At 47.3% G+C, this 16,012-nt stretch overlaps 1 protein-coding gene across 2 annotated transcripts in view; it reads right to left on the bottom strand.

The window, feature by feature from the left end:
* Positions 1-15,102, bottom strand: part of LOC147890787 (uncharacterized) — a 40,209-nt gene extending 25,107 nt beyond the window's left edge. For both annotated transcript variants that reach the window (XM_087389077.1, XM_087389078.1), the window contains exons 1-2: positions 14,555-15,102; positions 10,294-12,200 (exon numbers count right to left, since the gene is read on the bottom strand). In XM_087389077.1, coding sequence (XP_087245203.1) covers positions 10,294-12,184 — 1,891 coding nt within the window. In that variant the 5' untranslated portion in view covers positions 12,185-12,200; positions 14,555-15,102. The remainder of the gene's footprint in view (positions 1-10,293; positions 12,201-14,554) is intronic.
* Between the last annotated feature and the right edge of the window lie 910 nt (positions 15,103-16,012).

Genomic DNA, 16,012 nt, shown 5'->3' on the forward strand with positions numbered 1-16,012 from the left:
GTCTACATGTGAGTACTTTCATTTGTTCATTGCCTAGTCATTTCATTTCCATTTCATTATGTCTTTCTTTGAGTATCATTATCTCGGCTTCTCCCGCGTGAAGCTCAACTAGAAGTTCACTTCAGTACCATGGGCGTGTCAAAGATCTAGTCCCAGTGGACCCATCCAATCATCCATCATGCATGAGATCTGATCCCCCATCATAGCAGCAAATACCCCTGGGGTCCACTTCTCCAACCTTGTGGAGGCGAACTGGAATCACCAAACTGGATGTATCTGGGATCCCACTACGCTAATCGAACCCCCTTTCTAGGGCTGCAAGATCATGAGTGTCACCTCCAGTGGTAGACAGTAAGAGTCCGGAATTACCAAGAAATTCCAAGGCCCCAATCTCCAAAAGTCTCTCGTGAGAGGGTGCTAAGGTTGAAGTTTGGGAGCTGTTGATCGGGAGGACGAGCCCCTTCCCTCTGAATTCCCCCTGGAATGGGAGGGCTGAGAAGGGAGGGGGACAGGCCGTTGAGACAAGAAAGCGGAGGGGGATGCGATCGTGCCCTTGCCTACTGGCAGGGGAGCCGAGGCAGTTCTGATAGGGGGTGGGAGGGAGGGGAGGCTGAAGAAGCTGCTATGGAGGGGGAGGACCGGGCAGAGGGAGGGGGGAGAGATAGGGAGGCGGGCAGAGGGGGGCGGGTGGTGAGGATGACCATAGCTGAAGTGGTGAGGGGGGGAGGAGAGGGAGAAGGAGATCGGGAGGGAAGGGCGAGGAGAGGGAGAGCGGTTCGAAGGGAGAGGGGGGCCAGAGGGAATAGGGGTAGTCACAGGCCCGCCCTGCTGATCAAGCACACCTGGGCTTTGGATCCCCTTCTCCTCAACTGCTGCTGGGCTATTCTCCGCAGCTTCTACCATCGCAACCTCAGAAGCTCCTGAGGCATGCTGTTGACGCAAAGGTGACTGTGGTCGTTGTACCTCCACTAATGGAGGATCACCTGGCTGAACCGTGGCCCCTTCTGCTAGGAGGGAGGGGTCTCCAACCAAGGGCTCTTGTGGTTTCTCCTCCATGGGTGCCTCTCGACCTGCTCTCTCTCTCTCCCTGCATCTAGCCCGTTGCCTACGGCGCTCTCAAGCCAATTTACTTCGTTTCTTTTTCTTTTTTTCCACCTGGGTCCACTCTTACTCTGAAGATGTCACCCAGGGGATCTGAGACTCCTACTGCTCCTATCTGAAGGGGTGCTGGACTCTAGCCTGCTGACTCTGCTTGTCCTGCGAGGGTGGGAGGAGAGGAGTCCGTCCCTGACCACGAGGGCAGTTCGGGGTAGATGGTCCATCTGCCTGCAACAAAGACACTGGCCTAGTAAACCGGAGATCTCCACTCTCTGACAAAGTGTACCCCCCTCGAGGGGAGGATCAACCCTGGGAGGGACTCTGGGCTCTCAACCACCAATCTAATCCTAGGGACTCCGTCGTCTGCTACCACTGAAGCTGCCAAATCTGGCGGGGACTCCAGCACCGTGCCAAACACTCTACCAATGGAGGGAAAGATGGCTCTCTATTCCTCTGGAAGCCCCGGGAAGTAGAGCATCATCGGGAATCGGGAAACATGGTGTGTCATGTCCACGTCCTAAAATGTGAAGCCACGGTACCAAGGGAAAAGGTACACCAGATGCGAGCCAAGGAGGATGGGGCTCTATCCACAAGTGTCAAGGCGGTAGCAGGAGAGCTCAGTTCGATGAGGAAGACACCTCTTCCGTAGATGGTGACCTCCTGGATGTGGTCTCCTTCTAGTGTCAAGCTCGCCTGGATCCACTCTCTGACCTGTCTCCTTGTGGGAGTGAGGCCCACTATTCTGCCCACAACCGCCTTGTCCTAAAGTGATTGGACTGCATGCTGCACCTGTTGCTTGTCGACTGGAGAAAGGATAACCTTAATCGTTGTGGAATTCGAGGGTGCTACCATAGAGCCCCTCTAGCCAGACAAAGGGTCACTACCAAGATTTTCTTTCTCTGAATAAGCAGCACAAAACTCCCGCTGCGAGGAAGGGAAAAAAAACATAAAGCCACTTGGACGGTGGGCAAGAAAGCTGCCTCACCCCAAGAAAGGCTAGGGAGAGCCCTTGAAGAAGAGGTGCCTCGAAGAAGCCCCTGCTACCGTAAACCCAAACGCACCCAAAGCCTGAGGGTGGGACGAGAAGGGGCTGAAGGGCTGTAGTGGGTCCTTTGAAAAGGAAACAAGAGTGGAGAGAACGAGAGAGAGGAGGGCGGGGAGGAGGCGGAGAAGGAGGGCAGAGAAGGAGGGCAAAGTGGGGTCAAGATGCAGGTGGGGGGGAGACGGGGAAGGAGGCATAGGGGGAGGCGAAGAAAGGGGGCGGAGAAGGGAAAGGAGGAGGGGAGAAGTGTTAGAAATCGACCAACAGAGGGTACGCACAGCGGAAGACTGATAGAATTGCCCAGGAGCTCACACAATGTGGTGGGGGGTGTGGAATCACAAACTTCTTAACTTAAAGCGCATAGAATAGATGTGCAGACTCATCAATAGACAATGAACCAACTAGATAGAAAAACCACCAAAATAATATATTTCCGTCCAAAGCTATGGACACAATACAAAAGAGATAGATCCAGAGTCCCACCAATGGTGTGGTCCTCTGATCTTACCACAATATCCTTCTCCTATCTGCCAGTTATCTCTAGACTCGAGCTCGCGTGCTCCACCTCGAGCCGCTGTAGACTTTCTATCCAGAATGATCCTCTCCACCTTGCTGCCTATAGATCAGCCTAGGTGGGCAACCCTTCAAGCTCCGTCTGCAGCTTCTCTAGGTCTCTTGGTCCTCCAAATCATGGGCTCCAAGATGGGTAGAAGACTTCTCCTGCTGCTTGTGTGAAGGCTGCTCCAGAGAATAAGATATGAGGGCACAAAGGCCCCCCTTATATAGGGCACAAGGCCCTCCAGAACCAACGACCAGCCAGCCCTAATTGGGCCGACTGGCTGGTCTATAGCAGCCCTAACCAACCGACCAGATGGTTGGCTGGTTGGCTGTCTATCCAGACCTATTTAGGGCCCTTTGCTGCCCCTTTGTTCCATGCAGGGCCCAGCCCCTTTGGACTGCATACCCTGCCACCTGCCAGCCCTGTTTGCAGGCCATAGACCTGCCCAATACCTGCTGCAACAGTGTGACTCCATGCTGCTACTGATCCGCCTCTGCTCAGCCCTTGTCCGGACCTTGGTGCACCCTGCACACCTTCCGTACGACGCTGCCCTGCAGCAGCCCGTACTGATCCATACAGTGGCTGTACCCTTGCTGACGTCACCCGCCATGTCCACGGCCTGTTTGCAGGCTATGACCCTGCCCACTACCCTTGCCACTTGGCCCACCATGCAGGCGCCTTTGTTGTGCCATCTGTCACCCTCTCTCTCTGGGCATACCTTGCCCTAGGTCTCCCTCCCCCATGCTCTCCTCATTTGGGGGCTTACAGATGGGGAGGTGACCTTTCCAAGAAGGAGGTGAAAGGGAAGGAGGAAGGGAGGCGAAAAAGGGAAGAGAGAAGGGACAGGGGGAGGTGGGGAAGGAAGCAAAGGGGGAGGCGGAGAAGAAGGCGGGGAGGGAGGTGGAGGGGGAGGCGGGAAGGACGGCAGAGGAGGCAAAGGGCTGGAGGCAGGAGGGCAGCAAAGAAGAGGCGGAGGAGGAGGCGGGGCTGGAGGTGGGAGATGATAGGAGATGCTGTCTCGTGGGTTGCTTTCTGCTTTCAGAGCACTCTAAATTTTGTTTCTAGACAGTAACTACCATGATTTGTTCATTATGTACGTAGGCTTTAAGATGAATTGATCTTGCTAAACTTTATCAAAATCACCAGATCGGAATGCTCTTTGTTCAATGCCCTGGAGGAGTAAGTCATTCTCCAGTAGAGTATGTCCTTGAGGAGGAGGGGTGGAGGCGGGGGAAGGAGGAGGAGGCAGCGGGGATGGAGGCAAGAGAAGGCGGGGGAAGGAGGAGGCGGAAGGAGGCTGAAGGGAGGCGGAAGGAGGCTGAAGGGAGGCGGGCAGCGTGAGCAGCCAAGGGGAGCAGGAGCTGTCTACAATACTTAGGATGCTTTCTTGCAATACACCCACATTGCTTGCCTTCTGTTCACTACCTCCGTATGACCATCTTCCAAGCTCTATGATGCTATTCTAGAATCCGTAGGCCTCCTATATATATACATATATACATATATGCACACACACACACACACACACACACATTTTTTTTTTGGGGGTAAATCCATGATTATATTATCAGCGAAATTTACATGAGGATCTCAAAAAAGCAGAGAGCCTCAACAGGAAATCAAAAGCAAAGAAAAACTATTTCCAGGCATGACTGAGGAAGATCTCCTAGATGGCAAGCATCATAGATAGATTGCCGTAGGGAGAGTCTGAAATATTCATAAGATTGCAAGAACGGATTCCCAAAATATCTCATGTTGTGATCCTGCCATATGGTCCAAAAAGCCCAATATCTGACCCAGTTCAAAAATAAAGAGTAATGGACCAGGGTTGTAGGAAGTCTGCCAAAAAGCCAAAAATGTTTCCCAAAAGGAGAGTTAGGGAAACGAAGGCGAAGCGACATGGAAATTTTGCATATGAAGGTCTTAGTGCTGGAACACATCCAAAACAAATGAGGCACAGTTTCAGAAGGGGCCATGCATCGAAGACAAGAAGCAGATGCAATCCTTCGTTGAGCCAGAGTGACCCCCACGGATAAGGTTCCTATAAGACAACGCCATAGGAAAAGCTTTTGCTTGAGAGGCAATTTGCTTCTCCATAAATTGCGGAGATTCTTTCGCCACCAAGCAAGTGATTTTGCCATATGCCAAAGAGAATTAGCATGTAAGTGAATCCATGGTGACGGCTGGAGGAAAGAGTATGTCGTGCTAACCGTTAGGTTAGGAAGAGTAACAGGACGAGAATTTGAGCCCACCGGGTGTAACTGCCAATCATGTAATCGGTCCCTGTTAGATAAAGGAGGGATGGGAAGAAAAGGCTGCAGTAATTCAGCAAATTTTCCCCAAATAAACCTGTGATGCATGGCTAGTGGATAAGAAGCCATGGCTTGAGGGAAGGAAAGCATGTGACCAGTAGCATCAACAACGTCATTTATACACCTGATCCCCAATTTGCTGAGATTATATGCCCGAATCGGCTCTTGGAGGGCCAATGGAGGATCAAAAACAGCACTCCAGTAAATACTTTCTTGCCAAAGGGAATTGGCATGAGATAAAACGGAAGGGGCCCAATGAGCATGCGAAAGGACCTGTTGCCAATCGCTAATAAATGAAGTAGCAAAAGGGCAACCCGGGATAGAGCCTACAAATCTGCCCAAAATGACCTCCCAAAAATTAGTGATCCATGCACCATGTGCAGTAGTACGTAAGGACGTGCACATGGTTGCAAGCATATGAGTCCATGGCTGCTTCTGACGAAAAAAGGTGAGTAGAAGAGGAATTTTCCTGGCCAAGACATGGTGCGCAATATTCAGCACATTCAATCCACCGTGCATCCTTGGGGAACAGACTTTTGTCATCCTCATAAGTCTTAGAGCTTTAGCAGAAGACTTTGTTTTCCATAACAATTCCATAGCGTGAGACATAAAGGCAGAAATGTCTTGAGAAGTCCAGTGCATCAAAGGCAAATAATACTGAACATAAGCCATAATAATCGACTGGACAATCCGGAGCCTAACATGGAGTGGCCAAGTGGAGAGCTTCCAATAATGGAGTTTGGCATGAAGCTTATCAAAAATCCACTTTAGCTGTTGTTTCCTAGTGATGTGCCAGCCAATAGGGTGACCAAGATGGTGGACCACATCACAGGGCTGCATAATGTGCCCAGGCCATAGAAGAGTATGCCAATCATATGAATGCAAAGGTATGAGGCTAGATTTATCGAAATTAACATTCATGCCAGCAGCCAAGCCATATGAAGAAAGAGTGTCCATAATAGTCTTCAACTACTGTGGAGAATTATGTTGCATAAAAAAAGAATCATCTGCATAGGCCTGAGCAATAAAGGAAGGGGCTCCAGGAATCTGAAGATCAGTGAGAAGACCTTGTGCGGTAAGATGATCCAAATATGAGAGAAGTGGGTGAGTGGCAATGGCATATAACAGGGCACTGAGTGGACATCCTTGTCGAACCGAACGACCCAAGGACCAAGATTGCGAGAGATGATTTCCAAGGATGCATTGGGCTGTAGAGCCAGCATATAAACAGTAGATGACATTAGCCATTTTTGGCCCGAAGCCCATCTTAGCCATTGTTTGTGAGATAAAATCCCAATTGACCGTGTCAAAAGCTTTGGCAAAGTCCACTTGCATAATAAAAACATCCTGTTCAGAATATTTTGCATATTCAATAGCCATGAGAGCATTGCCAATATTATCATGAATCTGCCTCCGAGGGACGAAACCATATTGCAAAGGATGCAAGCCCTCATAAAGCACTTGATGAAGACGGTGCACTAGCATTTTAGCAAAGAGTTTGTAAACAACGGGCATCAATGTGATGGGCCTCCAATCCATAAGATGCTCACACAATTTCCTCTTGGGAATGAGTTTAACTATGCCATGCTTCCATGAGGAGGGGAGTACTCCTGTGTGCCAAGAGTTATTAATCATTTGTAGGATGACACCTTTAAGATCCTCCCAAAAGTGTAAGAAAAACTCCACTGTGAGACCATCATACCCCGGTGCCTTACCAGGGCTAAGATGAGACAAGGCATCATCAAGCTCCTTATCAGTGAAAGGCATATCCAGTTTGAGAGCTTCCTGTGGGTTGATAATGGGATGCACTTGATGCAAAAAAGTCTCCCGAGCTTGTAATTCTTGCAAAGAAGTAGTATTAGGGGGTGCAAACAGCTTCTGAAAGTTAAGAAAAGCATTCATGTTGAAGCTCTGAGAAAGACCGAGTCCATTCACCATCCCGTTTGCGGACTCTGAGGCAAGATGTCTTTCTCCTGAAAGCATGTAACCCTTGAAAAAAGGATTTAGAAGAGCATCCTTTATCCAAAAATTGAGTCATCCTTGCCCGAACCTGCCACTTGGCCAATTTACGTCGGTCATTAGCTTGCAAAAGAGCTTTTGACTGAGCGAGAGTGTCCATTTGTTGGGAAGAAAGGGGCTGCATCTGAAAAAGTACAGTCAAAGATTGAACCACTGCTTTAGCATGCTGAACTTTAGCTCTCCAATCAAGCATAAAATGACTCCCATATTCATGTATGGCATGCTGAAGCCTGTCCACAAGGCGTTGCCATGCAAAATTACTGTCATAATGGACATGTGCTGCAAGAGGAATTATGGCATGTCAGATCAATTGTTGAAAATGTGCATGCTGCAAATAGCCTTTATTGATATGTTTCATCCGAATGGAATGCAAGGGCATGTCATCCCAGGGCTGACCAAACTGAATGTGCAGCCATAAAGGAGCATGGTCAGAGAGACCAAGGGAGTCATCAATCTCAATATGAAGGCAGAAATCTGTATATTGCTGAGCCTGCAGTAAATACCATCTATCTAGGCGAGCCCAGTAGTTAGTAAAGGCATTATGATGATAGGTGTAGCCCCCTATTCCAGTGTGCATGGCTGTCCATAAATCTTGCGCATGTGTCGTGGTGAGTAACTCTTCCCATGATTGCTTTTCATAAGGGATCATATGAGATCTTTGAGTAGTATTGTCAGAAGACATGGGAGAGTTATTAAAGTCTCCACCAAGAAGAGCACAAGATCGCCATGGGTAAGAAGCAATAGCATGCCACATGGAGGCTCTGGAAGCAGAAGTTTGTGAAGCATAAACCGAGGCAAATTCCCAAATATCACCATTGACATCACATTGAATCACCATCCATCTGCCATCACAGTCATTAAAGGCAAGCTGGGGCTGCAGCTCATGTCTGACCAATATGCATAGACCCGAGAAAAGCTTAGTACCTGCATAGTGAATATCATAACCCCCAAAATGGCCAACTTGGCCTGCCATAGAATGCTGGTTATGTTCTTGCAAACAGAGAATGTCTGGCTGCCTGGTTAAAACATAATTCCACACTAACCTCCACTTAGAGGGATTGCAGAGACCCTGTACATTGAAAGTAACACAGAGAAGTTTATCAAGCATGACGATATATACAAAGGAAGGGGCCAAGAATGTACAACCAAAGAGTGCTAATCATCTGCCATCATGGGCTGCAGCCCTTCCTTCCCTGGGTCAAAAGATAGCCCTTCCTCAGATTCACAGACAGGAATATGTTTTTTGAGGACTCCAACCCAATTGAGTAAGGGCGGGGGAGTGGCTGAGGTAGAAGCTTGGCCTGGAGTAGGAGTAGATGCATCCCAGTGGCGAGATTGAAGGGGTCTTTGCCTGAGAACCCGCTTGGGCTGTAAGAAGCCATCAATATCAGGAGCCTTCTCTTTCTCTTTACCTTTGTCCTTGGCTTTGACTATGGCTGGGATTTGTGAAGCCACTTTTCCAGCTTTAGAGGCATTTTTATCCTAATTCTTAGACCCAATAGTCTCTTGCTTACGAGCTGGCTGAACCATTGGAGGAGGTATGGCAGTGGCTGGAGGAGGATGCAAGACAGTAGGGCATTCAGAGGCCAAATGCCCGTACTTATGGCACGAAAAACAAGCACCAGCGAAAATTCCCCATTTCAATTCAAAGTACTTTTGCCCCATTGGCAAACCTTCAACCTCCACTGCAATGGAGGGGAGAGTAGGGGTATCCGTGTCCCAGAGTATACAGAATCTATTACGATTCCCAGCAGGGCGAGGAGGGCAGATAACTTGGCCCAGTGCAGCAGCCAATCCTGGCAGTTCTTCTCGCATATAGTCTGGGAAATTAACCACCTCCACCCAAACAGGACAATGATGCCGAATGAGACTTTGTTAGTCCTTGTTAGGGGACCATGGCATAGCATGCACCATTTGCCGGCCATAAAACAAAGGAGAAAATTCAAGCACACGCTGTTTCTGCAAAGCATCAATGAGGTGAACTTCATAAAACCCACGAGAGGCAAAGTACACTCCCTCCACAAAAGAGCCTCCAAGGATGGATTGAATCCATTGCGCAACGTCATTGGCAGATGGTATCTTTCCCGGAAAAAAGATAATGACTGCAGTGTGGGCAAGCTTCTTAAGTGGCTGTACCAAGGATGGTAGCTGCAATTTATAAGTAACCTGGGGAACAGGCTTGCTCCAATCCTGGCGAGATTGAAGGAAGTCATCCTTGAGAGTATCAAAGACATATTGGGCCTCTGAATCCATACTTGCGTCTGAAGTGATATCAGGACAGCGTCTTTTAACCTCCTGTGTGCGCTCCTTGCGCACATAGGTAGTTAACATAGTAGCATCTGAAGCCATAGGGAGGAAGAAGAGACCAGAAAGTGAAAGGTAGGGGATATAAAACAGGAGTAGTTAGGCTCAGAAACAGGAAGGAAAAAGAAGAAACCAGCGAAGGATTCACAGGGAAGGGAGGGGCAGGGGAGGACTGAGTGTACAGCAGCAAGAGGGGCAACAGGAGAGAGCAGGCTGCGTAGGGTAAGCAGACGGAAGCAGGGCGGCACAAGCAAGAGCAGGGCAGCGCGAGCTGGAGCAAGGCGGCACAGGGGGGGCAGGCGGCGCAGGTTGGAGCGGGCGGCGCAGGCTGGAGCAGCTCGACCTCAGCAGGACCTCTCTCTCTCTCTCACTCAACACACACACACACACACACACACACACACACACACATATAGGTATGTATGTATATATATGTGTATATATATTTATATGTATCTGCTTCAGCATAGGCAAGAACTTCCAACAAACACATATGTGCATGTGTGTGTGTGTGTGAAGCATCAAACACAAAGTTAGACCTCTCTTATCGTCTCACGGATTGGGATCTGCATCGTCAAGATTCAGGCACACTTCCTCTGCTATTGGCTAATATAGTTTATATAGGGTTTTGATGCCTCCAACTTGGATTTCAGATCGGGGAATCAGATTTAATCTATGAATCATTGTGCCAAGTGGTGGCGCAAAAGATTGCGAGCTGTAAATTGCCTCTTTGCCAATAGATGTTTCTATGGCAGGTGATGTTAGGGGTTATTCCATTTGGTAAACTCCTAGCCCAAGATATATTTATTTATTTATATTTATGTACATATGCTTATGCGTGTGTGTCTGCGCTCTCTCTCTCTCTCTCTCTCTCTCTCTCTCTCTCTCTCTATCTCTCTCTCTCTCTCTCTATATATATATATATATATATATATATTCTGCGATATATGATCTTTTACCTTTTGAGCTTGTGCGTTGTCTTCCCATGTGTTGATCACATGACGGTGTCATATTTTGCATCAAAGTGGGTAACTCTGTTTTCTTTTTCTCATATCTTTTCCAAGATTTTGGAATATCATTCTCTTTGCTTTTGGGTGGCTCATAACCATATGCACTGTCTGTTTCAAGATGATCTGCGATAGTGATAATTGGTTCTCTCACATCTGTTCTCTCTTTCAAAGTCAAAATATTGCTAGTGTGGAAGTCATCTATACAGTTGCATTCATGCCGAATGGGACGCTCTGGATCAAGGAGAGCCTGTAAGAGATATGAATGGAATACCTGAGAACTGGGAATAATTTTTTTACAGGGAAATATCAAGGAGTTCTTCTTTGGTGAAAGTTCCTTGACGGGTGTTGGAAAAAATATTCTTCTTGCTTTGGTTTGTTGTGGCGGATCAGCTTTTATATTCATCTGCCCCTCCTGCCGCAGGTCACTATAGGCCCCCTTTTGAGAACAAGCTTGGGAATAATCCGGGTGACCACAAAAAGACGAAGCCATTTGATGGAAAGCATGGGCTCCTTTCAACAACCTGCTTAAAATTTTACCATGCTCTGAACCATCGGCAAAATTATTGCTCTTACTTTTTCTGTGGTCAAATGCCTGCCGCGAAATTATTTGTTTGTTCAAGCATTTCACAGTATCTTTTGAATTTGAATGTATAGATAGGCTATCCTTTAGCTTTTCTAAGATTCTGAATTCCATCAAACCTTTCGTCCTGCCACTACAGAGAAGACTATCATCACTGTCAACCACAGTGCTCTGTTTTTCTGGCATACAATTAGCAGGCACAGATTTGAGATCCTCTTTATCATCAATATCAGGCAACGGGGGTTTTCTTTGCATATGACCTTGGGCTTCAAATTTTTTTGGGGGGGATGCTGCATCTGACTGATGCTTCAGAAATCCTGTGACTACCTGGGATGGGATTAGATTTTCTGTCACATGGTCGGTAGCTTCTCCCAAATCTGACACAGAAATCTGTTTTGACTGATGTTTTGTTTTCTTCAACATGCTCCCAACAGATTCCTGGTTGATGGGATGATGAGACATTCCTTTGTGCTGGTCAGGACAAGTAGAGGAACCATTGGCTTCCGAAAAAATTTTGCCTTCCCTAGGATGTCTTTTATAGGAATGTCGGCCAGCAAAAAAGGAAGCCTTCTTTTCACGAATCTTTCCCAAAGAAATGTCATGTAGATTGGTCAGAGTTACAGGTTGTCCCTGTAATGCCCCATTTACTTTCTTGACAGATAACTTAGTACCAGGCGAAGAAGGGATAATGCTTCCAATAATATCTCCTGAATCTGTTGGGATAGTAGGTGCTGAGGATTTCAAATTAACTAAAGAGAGTTCTTTCCACCAGTCTTGCATGCACTCGGTAGTCACAGAAGTATTGGTCTCCGACATTGTATTTGCTGGTGAGAATCTGCTTAAATTTGGAGACTCTAACTTGCCACCTCTACGTTGGCATAAAAAGTGGTTCTCATCAGGAGAATCTCTGAGGTAACTGGTGAATGAGTCTTCATCAAGCAGAATATCCTCAGTAAATTTCATCCCCTGATTATAGCCAGGATCAGAAGGATGTGAATCCATACACTCCGCTCCTCTTCTGTCATTAACAAGCCTCCTGCCCACTGCTTTTACAGAGCTGGATCGTCTACGCCGACTGTGTCCCTTTGATGTAATTGAGCGGCCTCGCTTTGGTGTGCAAGGTGGAGATCTTTGTGATGAACGTATTTTCGGAGTATGTCTGCATCTACTAGGGTCAGATTTGGACTTGTGAGATTTCTGCCAACATCTGGTTAGGTATCCCGTACCTGCAGCTAATAATAAAAGCCACATATTTGTCATCCACCTCTTGCCAGATCTGCAATGATGAAAGACAACCAACAGCAGCAACCAAACTGATGTTAGTGCTTAGAATACAAAAAACTAGGATTACAATTTATTCAGGAAATGGTTCACATAGATAATTTTTCCGAAGAAAAATCACATGTAGAGAGAAAGAAAGAAAAAAAGATTTATTAATGTCTATAGAAGACCAAAAAGGCCTATGCGACCAAAAGCTGAAATACATTGGGTTCATACACCCATACGGGGGAACTAGGTGTATAGCACACCTCTACATTGTAGCAAAAGAAAATAAACACGAGAAACAAAGCTGTAAGCCTATCTCAAAGATGGAGTGTGTCAAAGAGATGGACAAGGCCTTGGAAACATCTGCATCTGTCGTCTTGCGATCAAGTGGTTGTGAATCCCGCTTGTGAGTGCTTTGAGACAGTCTGTTGTGAGGCGGCTAGACTCGGCCCAAAATTTGCAATGAGTGATCAGATCTGGGAGTGGGCCTGGCTAGGGTCCCAGCTAGAGTCCTTGAGGGAATGATCAGATCTGGGAGTGGGCCTGGCTAGGGTCCCAGCTACAGTCCTCGAGGAGTGATCAGATCTGGGAGTGGGCTTGGCTAGGGTCCCAGCTAGAGTCCTTGAAGGCCTCATGAAGCAGCCTAGCACTACAAGTCCCAAGAAGGTGCCTCAAATAGGGTGTCTACTCGCTGGCCCTATATCTGTCCTCAAGGTCAAGAACACAAGCTCACTGAGTGTAGGCTCCTCTCCTATGAAGAAAAATTTTGTAGTCTGCTGCTGTCTATGCTCCTTATCAAGTGCAGGTCGCATGAGTCTGTGCCTCTAAATCATGTGACCTCTAATACAAAAAGAATGGTACACCACTGGTCTGGTTGGTCAATGACTCAGCTAATATCCTGAAACCTCTACTCAAAGAGGCAATGGTGTCTCGCAGTCATAGTAGCAAGGACATCTCATGAGTACGTGCTCTTCTGTCTCCACCTCCCATCCTGTATCGATATGGAATCTATGAGACGATGTCTAGAGCTGGCCCATGGCAATCCTTACTGCATGAGAAATGGATCCATAGGTATCCTGGTGGCTGAATGAACCCATCCTCAGGCAGACAGAGAAACTGCTCTTTGTGAAATCCATCTTAATGGAATGTGGCTGCACTAGGGATACCAAAATCTGCTGAATATAGACATGTCATAGATCACCCCTACTATACCAAGTGGATCTCCTACCATGTCAAGCATAGAGTGGGTGTGTAGAAAGGGAGAAAGAAAGAAAGATGTAACGTCTTTGGGAGGCCTTGTGGGCCTATAAAAATCCGTTTGAGACCCTACAGGATCTATGGGACTAGAAGCCACTATCATAATGTGTGTGTGTGTGCGTGTGTGTAATTTCACAAAAAAAGTGTGCGCACGTGCGCGCTTGCGCGTGCCTCTGCATGTATGGCTTATAGTCCGATCCATCTTGGTTGCATATATACAATTTTATCTACCTTTGATGATGTTTACACAGCGGGACATTTCCTCCTTCATGTCTGCCATTATGGAGCTCTTTTGGAAAACTCATCATCACCACAAAGCTCTCAGGCTCTTATCTGAGGCAATTGCAAATCATTGTCTAAATGATGAGCCTTAGTGCTGAAGCCATAATTGAGTGACATGAATGGCTTGGTTTCTTGATCCTGCACCTCATATGTGCTCCAGTAAACGTAGTTGTATCAACTCACACACAAATACTTACTCTCTCCTTGAGAGTCGTACAATCCAAAACAACAGTCTAAGGGGGCCAGACCTGAAGACTTTGCCTTGAAGTTATTTAGGCAAGCTGAAGTTCAGCCCTGAACTCTATCCATAAATGACTAGAGTATTGCTGTTCACCGTCGAAAACCTCATCTAAAGGTGTGGTTAGTCAGGAGCTTGAAATGATTTCTGACGAGGCAAGTAGATACTGCTAGAACATAGAGGGACACATTTTGGGGAGTGGCATTTGAACGTAACAGCACGCAAACGAGGGGGCATGGGATGCCAGGAGCAATGCCTTTTTCCAAAGGCACTCGAGGGAAAAAAAGGGAGGCTGCATCCAAAAGTCGGGCCCATAAAAACAAAGGCAGGTATTGCAACACAAAAAGCAGCCAACCAAAGATAAGCCTTAAGGGAAAACATTATTGAAGACTCAAAACTTTTCCACTACCACTGCTTAAGGCAAGTGCTAACAATGGCTTGTAAATCACAAATGACCAAACATCCTGACGCAATATTGCTGGAAGCGTTCCAAAATTATACGAGCTCTTCATACCATCAGGTGTACAAAAAATTTAACCGTTCACAATATCCTGGGGCAATTCAAGGCAGCCAAAGTAGCCTAATACCTTGCTAATCAGTTACTGACGATACCCACAGGTACACTGCGTCGATACATGTCCCAATCTTCTGAGTAACCTCAGGAGTATATTGCCTGTATACGCACACAACGCAGGGACAAACATCCTGTCGATATGATCCAAGGTTTTATACCCTGCCATCGCTTATCAAATTACAAAAAATCCCCAGTGCAACATGAGCTGTAGAGAAAAGTCAATCCAGAGGACGCTAAGGTCAGGGCTTTCCCACGCAGGAAACTCCCACTATAGCTGGCGGACCAGGCAGCGTTTCCAAACGCAAAAGGCATGTCTGTTGCTTCCAGCGTGCGTGCCTCCGGGCCAGGCAGGGACCCATGACGGCTCCCTCCCTGGGAGAGAAAAATATTGCAGAAGAGGTTCGTAAAGAACATATGTGGAGATGGGAATCATGCGTGGGGGGCATGTGGGCGCTGTTGCCAGGCACTTTGTGGATGATAGAAGACTTGGATTTGCAGAGGTGGGGAGGAGCAAAGGCGAAGGGAGGGAGAGTGATGGCAGGAAACATGAGGGGCCGCTTGAGAGAGTGTGATGATCCGCCACCTTCAGCTGAACTCAAACGGACGAAATCATACCTGGACCCTGGTTACGTCCATCCATGGTTACCAATCCTAGCTGGCAAAGTCTCTCTCTCTCTCTCTCTCTCATTCCAACTCCTATGACTATGGAAACTATTATGTTATGTTAGTACACTTAATAGGTTACCACGATGTTGAGAAATTCGCATCAGCGGAAAATTAACATAAGCCTATCTCACAAATTAAAGCACTCCTTTCTCGAAGCTTCCTCCTTCTGATGGAAACTTCAACCGCCTCCATCTCTGCTATTTATCTGAATGAGCATTGCTTCCCATTTTAATCTCTCCTTTCCATCTCATTCTCCTTGCTCCTACCAACGATTGTCTGCTCCCTCGTCTCTCTCTGGGTGCAAACGGCCTGATTGAGAGGCGATTTGGGAGGGCACAGAAGTGGAGTGGTGACAGAGAGGGAAGAAAGTTGAGGAGATGTAGAGGCAGGAAGAAGAGAGGGGGAGATGGCAAAATAGAGCTGGGAACACAGGGAAGAGAGGCAGGGAAGAGAGAAGGATGAGCGAGGGCTGAGGGGGGAGACGGTCAAAGCGAGGGAGATGGGGGCGGGAGAATTAGCTTATGGCCGGCTCCTCTGTACTTTCGGTGAAGCTGGGTGCCCTCTTCCTCAGTATCTCTTGCTGCCAGGAGACATTACCGGAATTTTTTTTGGAAAATTACAAAAATTTTCCCATTGATTCCGGTCCAAAATATGGTGTCGTTTGATAGTTTCAGATTTTTGAATCCGAAGGAGCCATTAGAGCCACTTAATATAACTACTTATGACATTACATTAACCCCAACAACACAAGTCCATTTGTTTATATCTTTTCCCCCTCTTCAGTTTGTATGTGGAAACCGTCAGA

The sequence above is a fragment of the Dipteris shenzhenensis genome, chromosome 18, assembly GCF_047967505.1.
Source record: "Dipteris shenzhenensis isolate YYH24624 ecotype China chromosome 18, Dip_SZ_1.0, whole genome shotgun sequence".
NCBI classification, from domain to species: Eukaryota; Viridiplantae; Streptophyta; class Polypodiopsida; order Gleicheniales; family Dipteridaceae; genus Dipteris; species Dipteris shenzhenensis.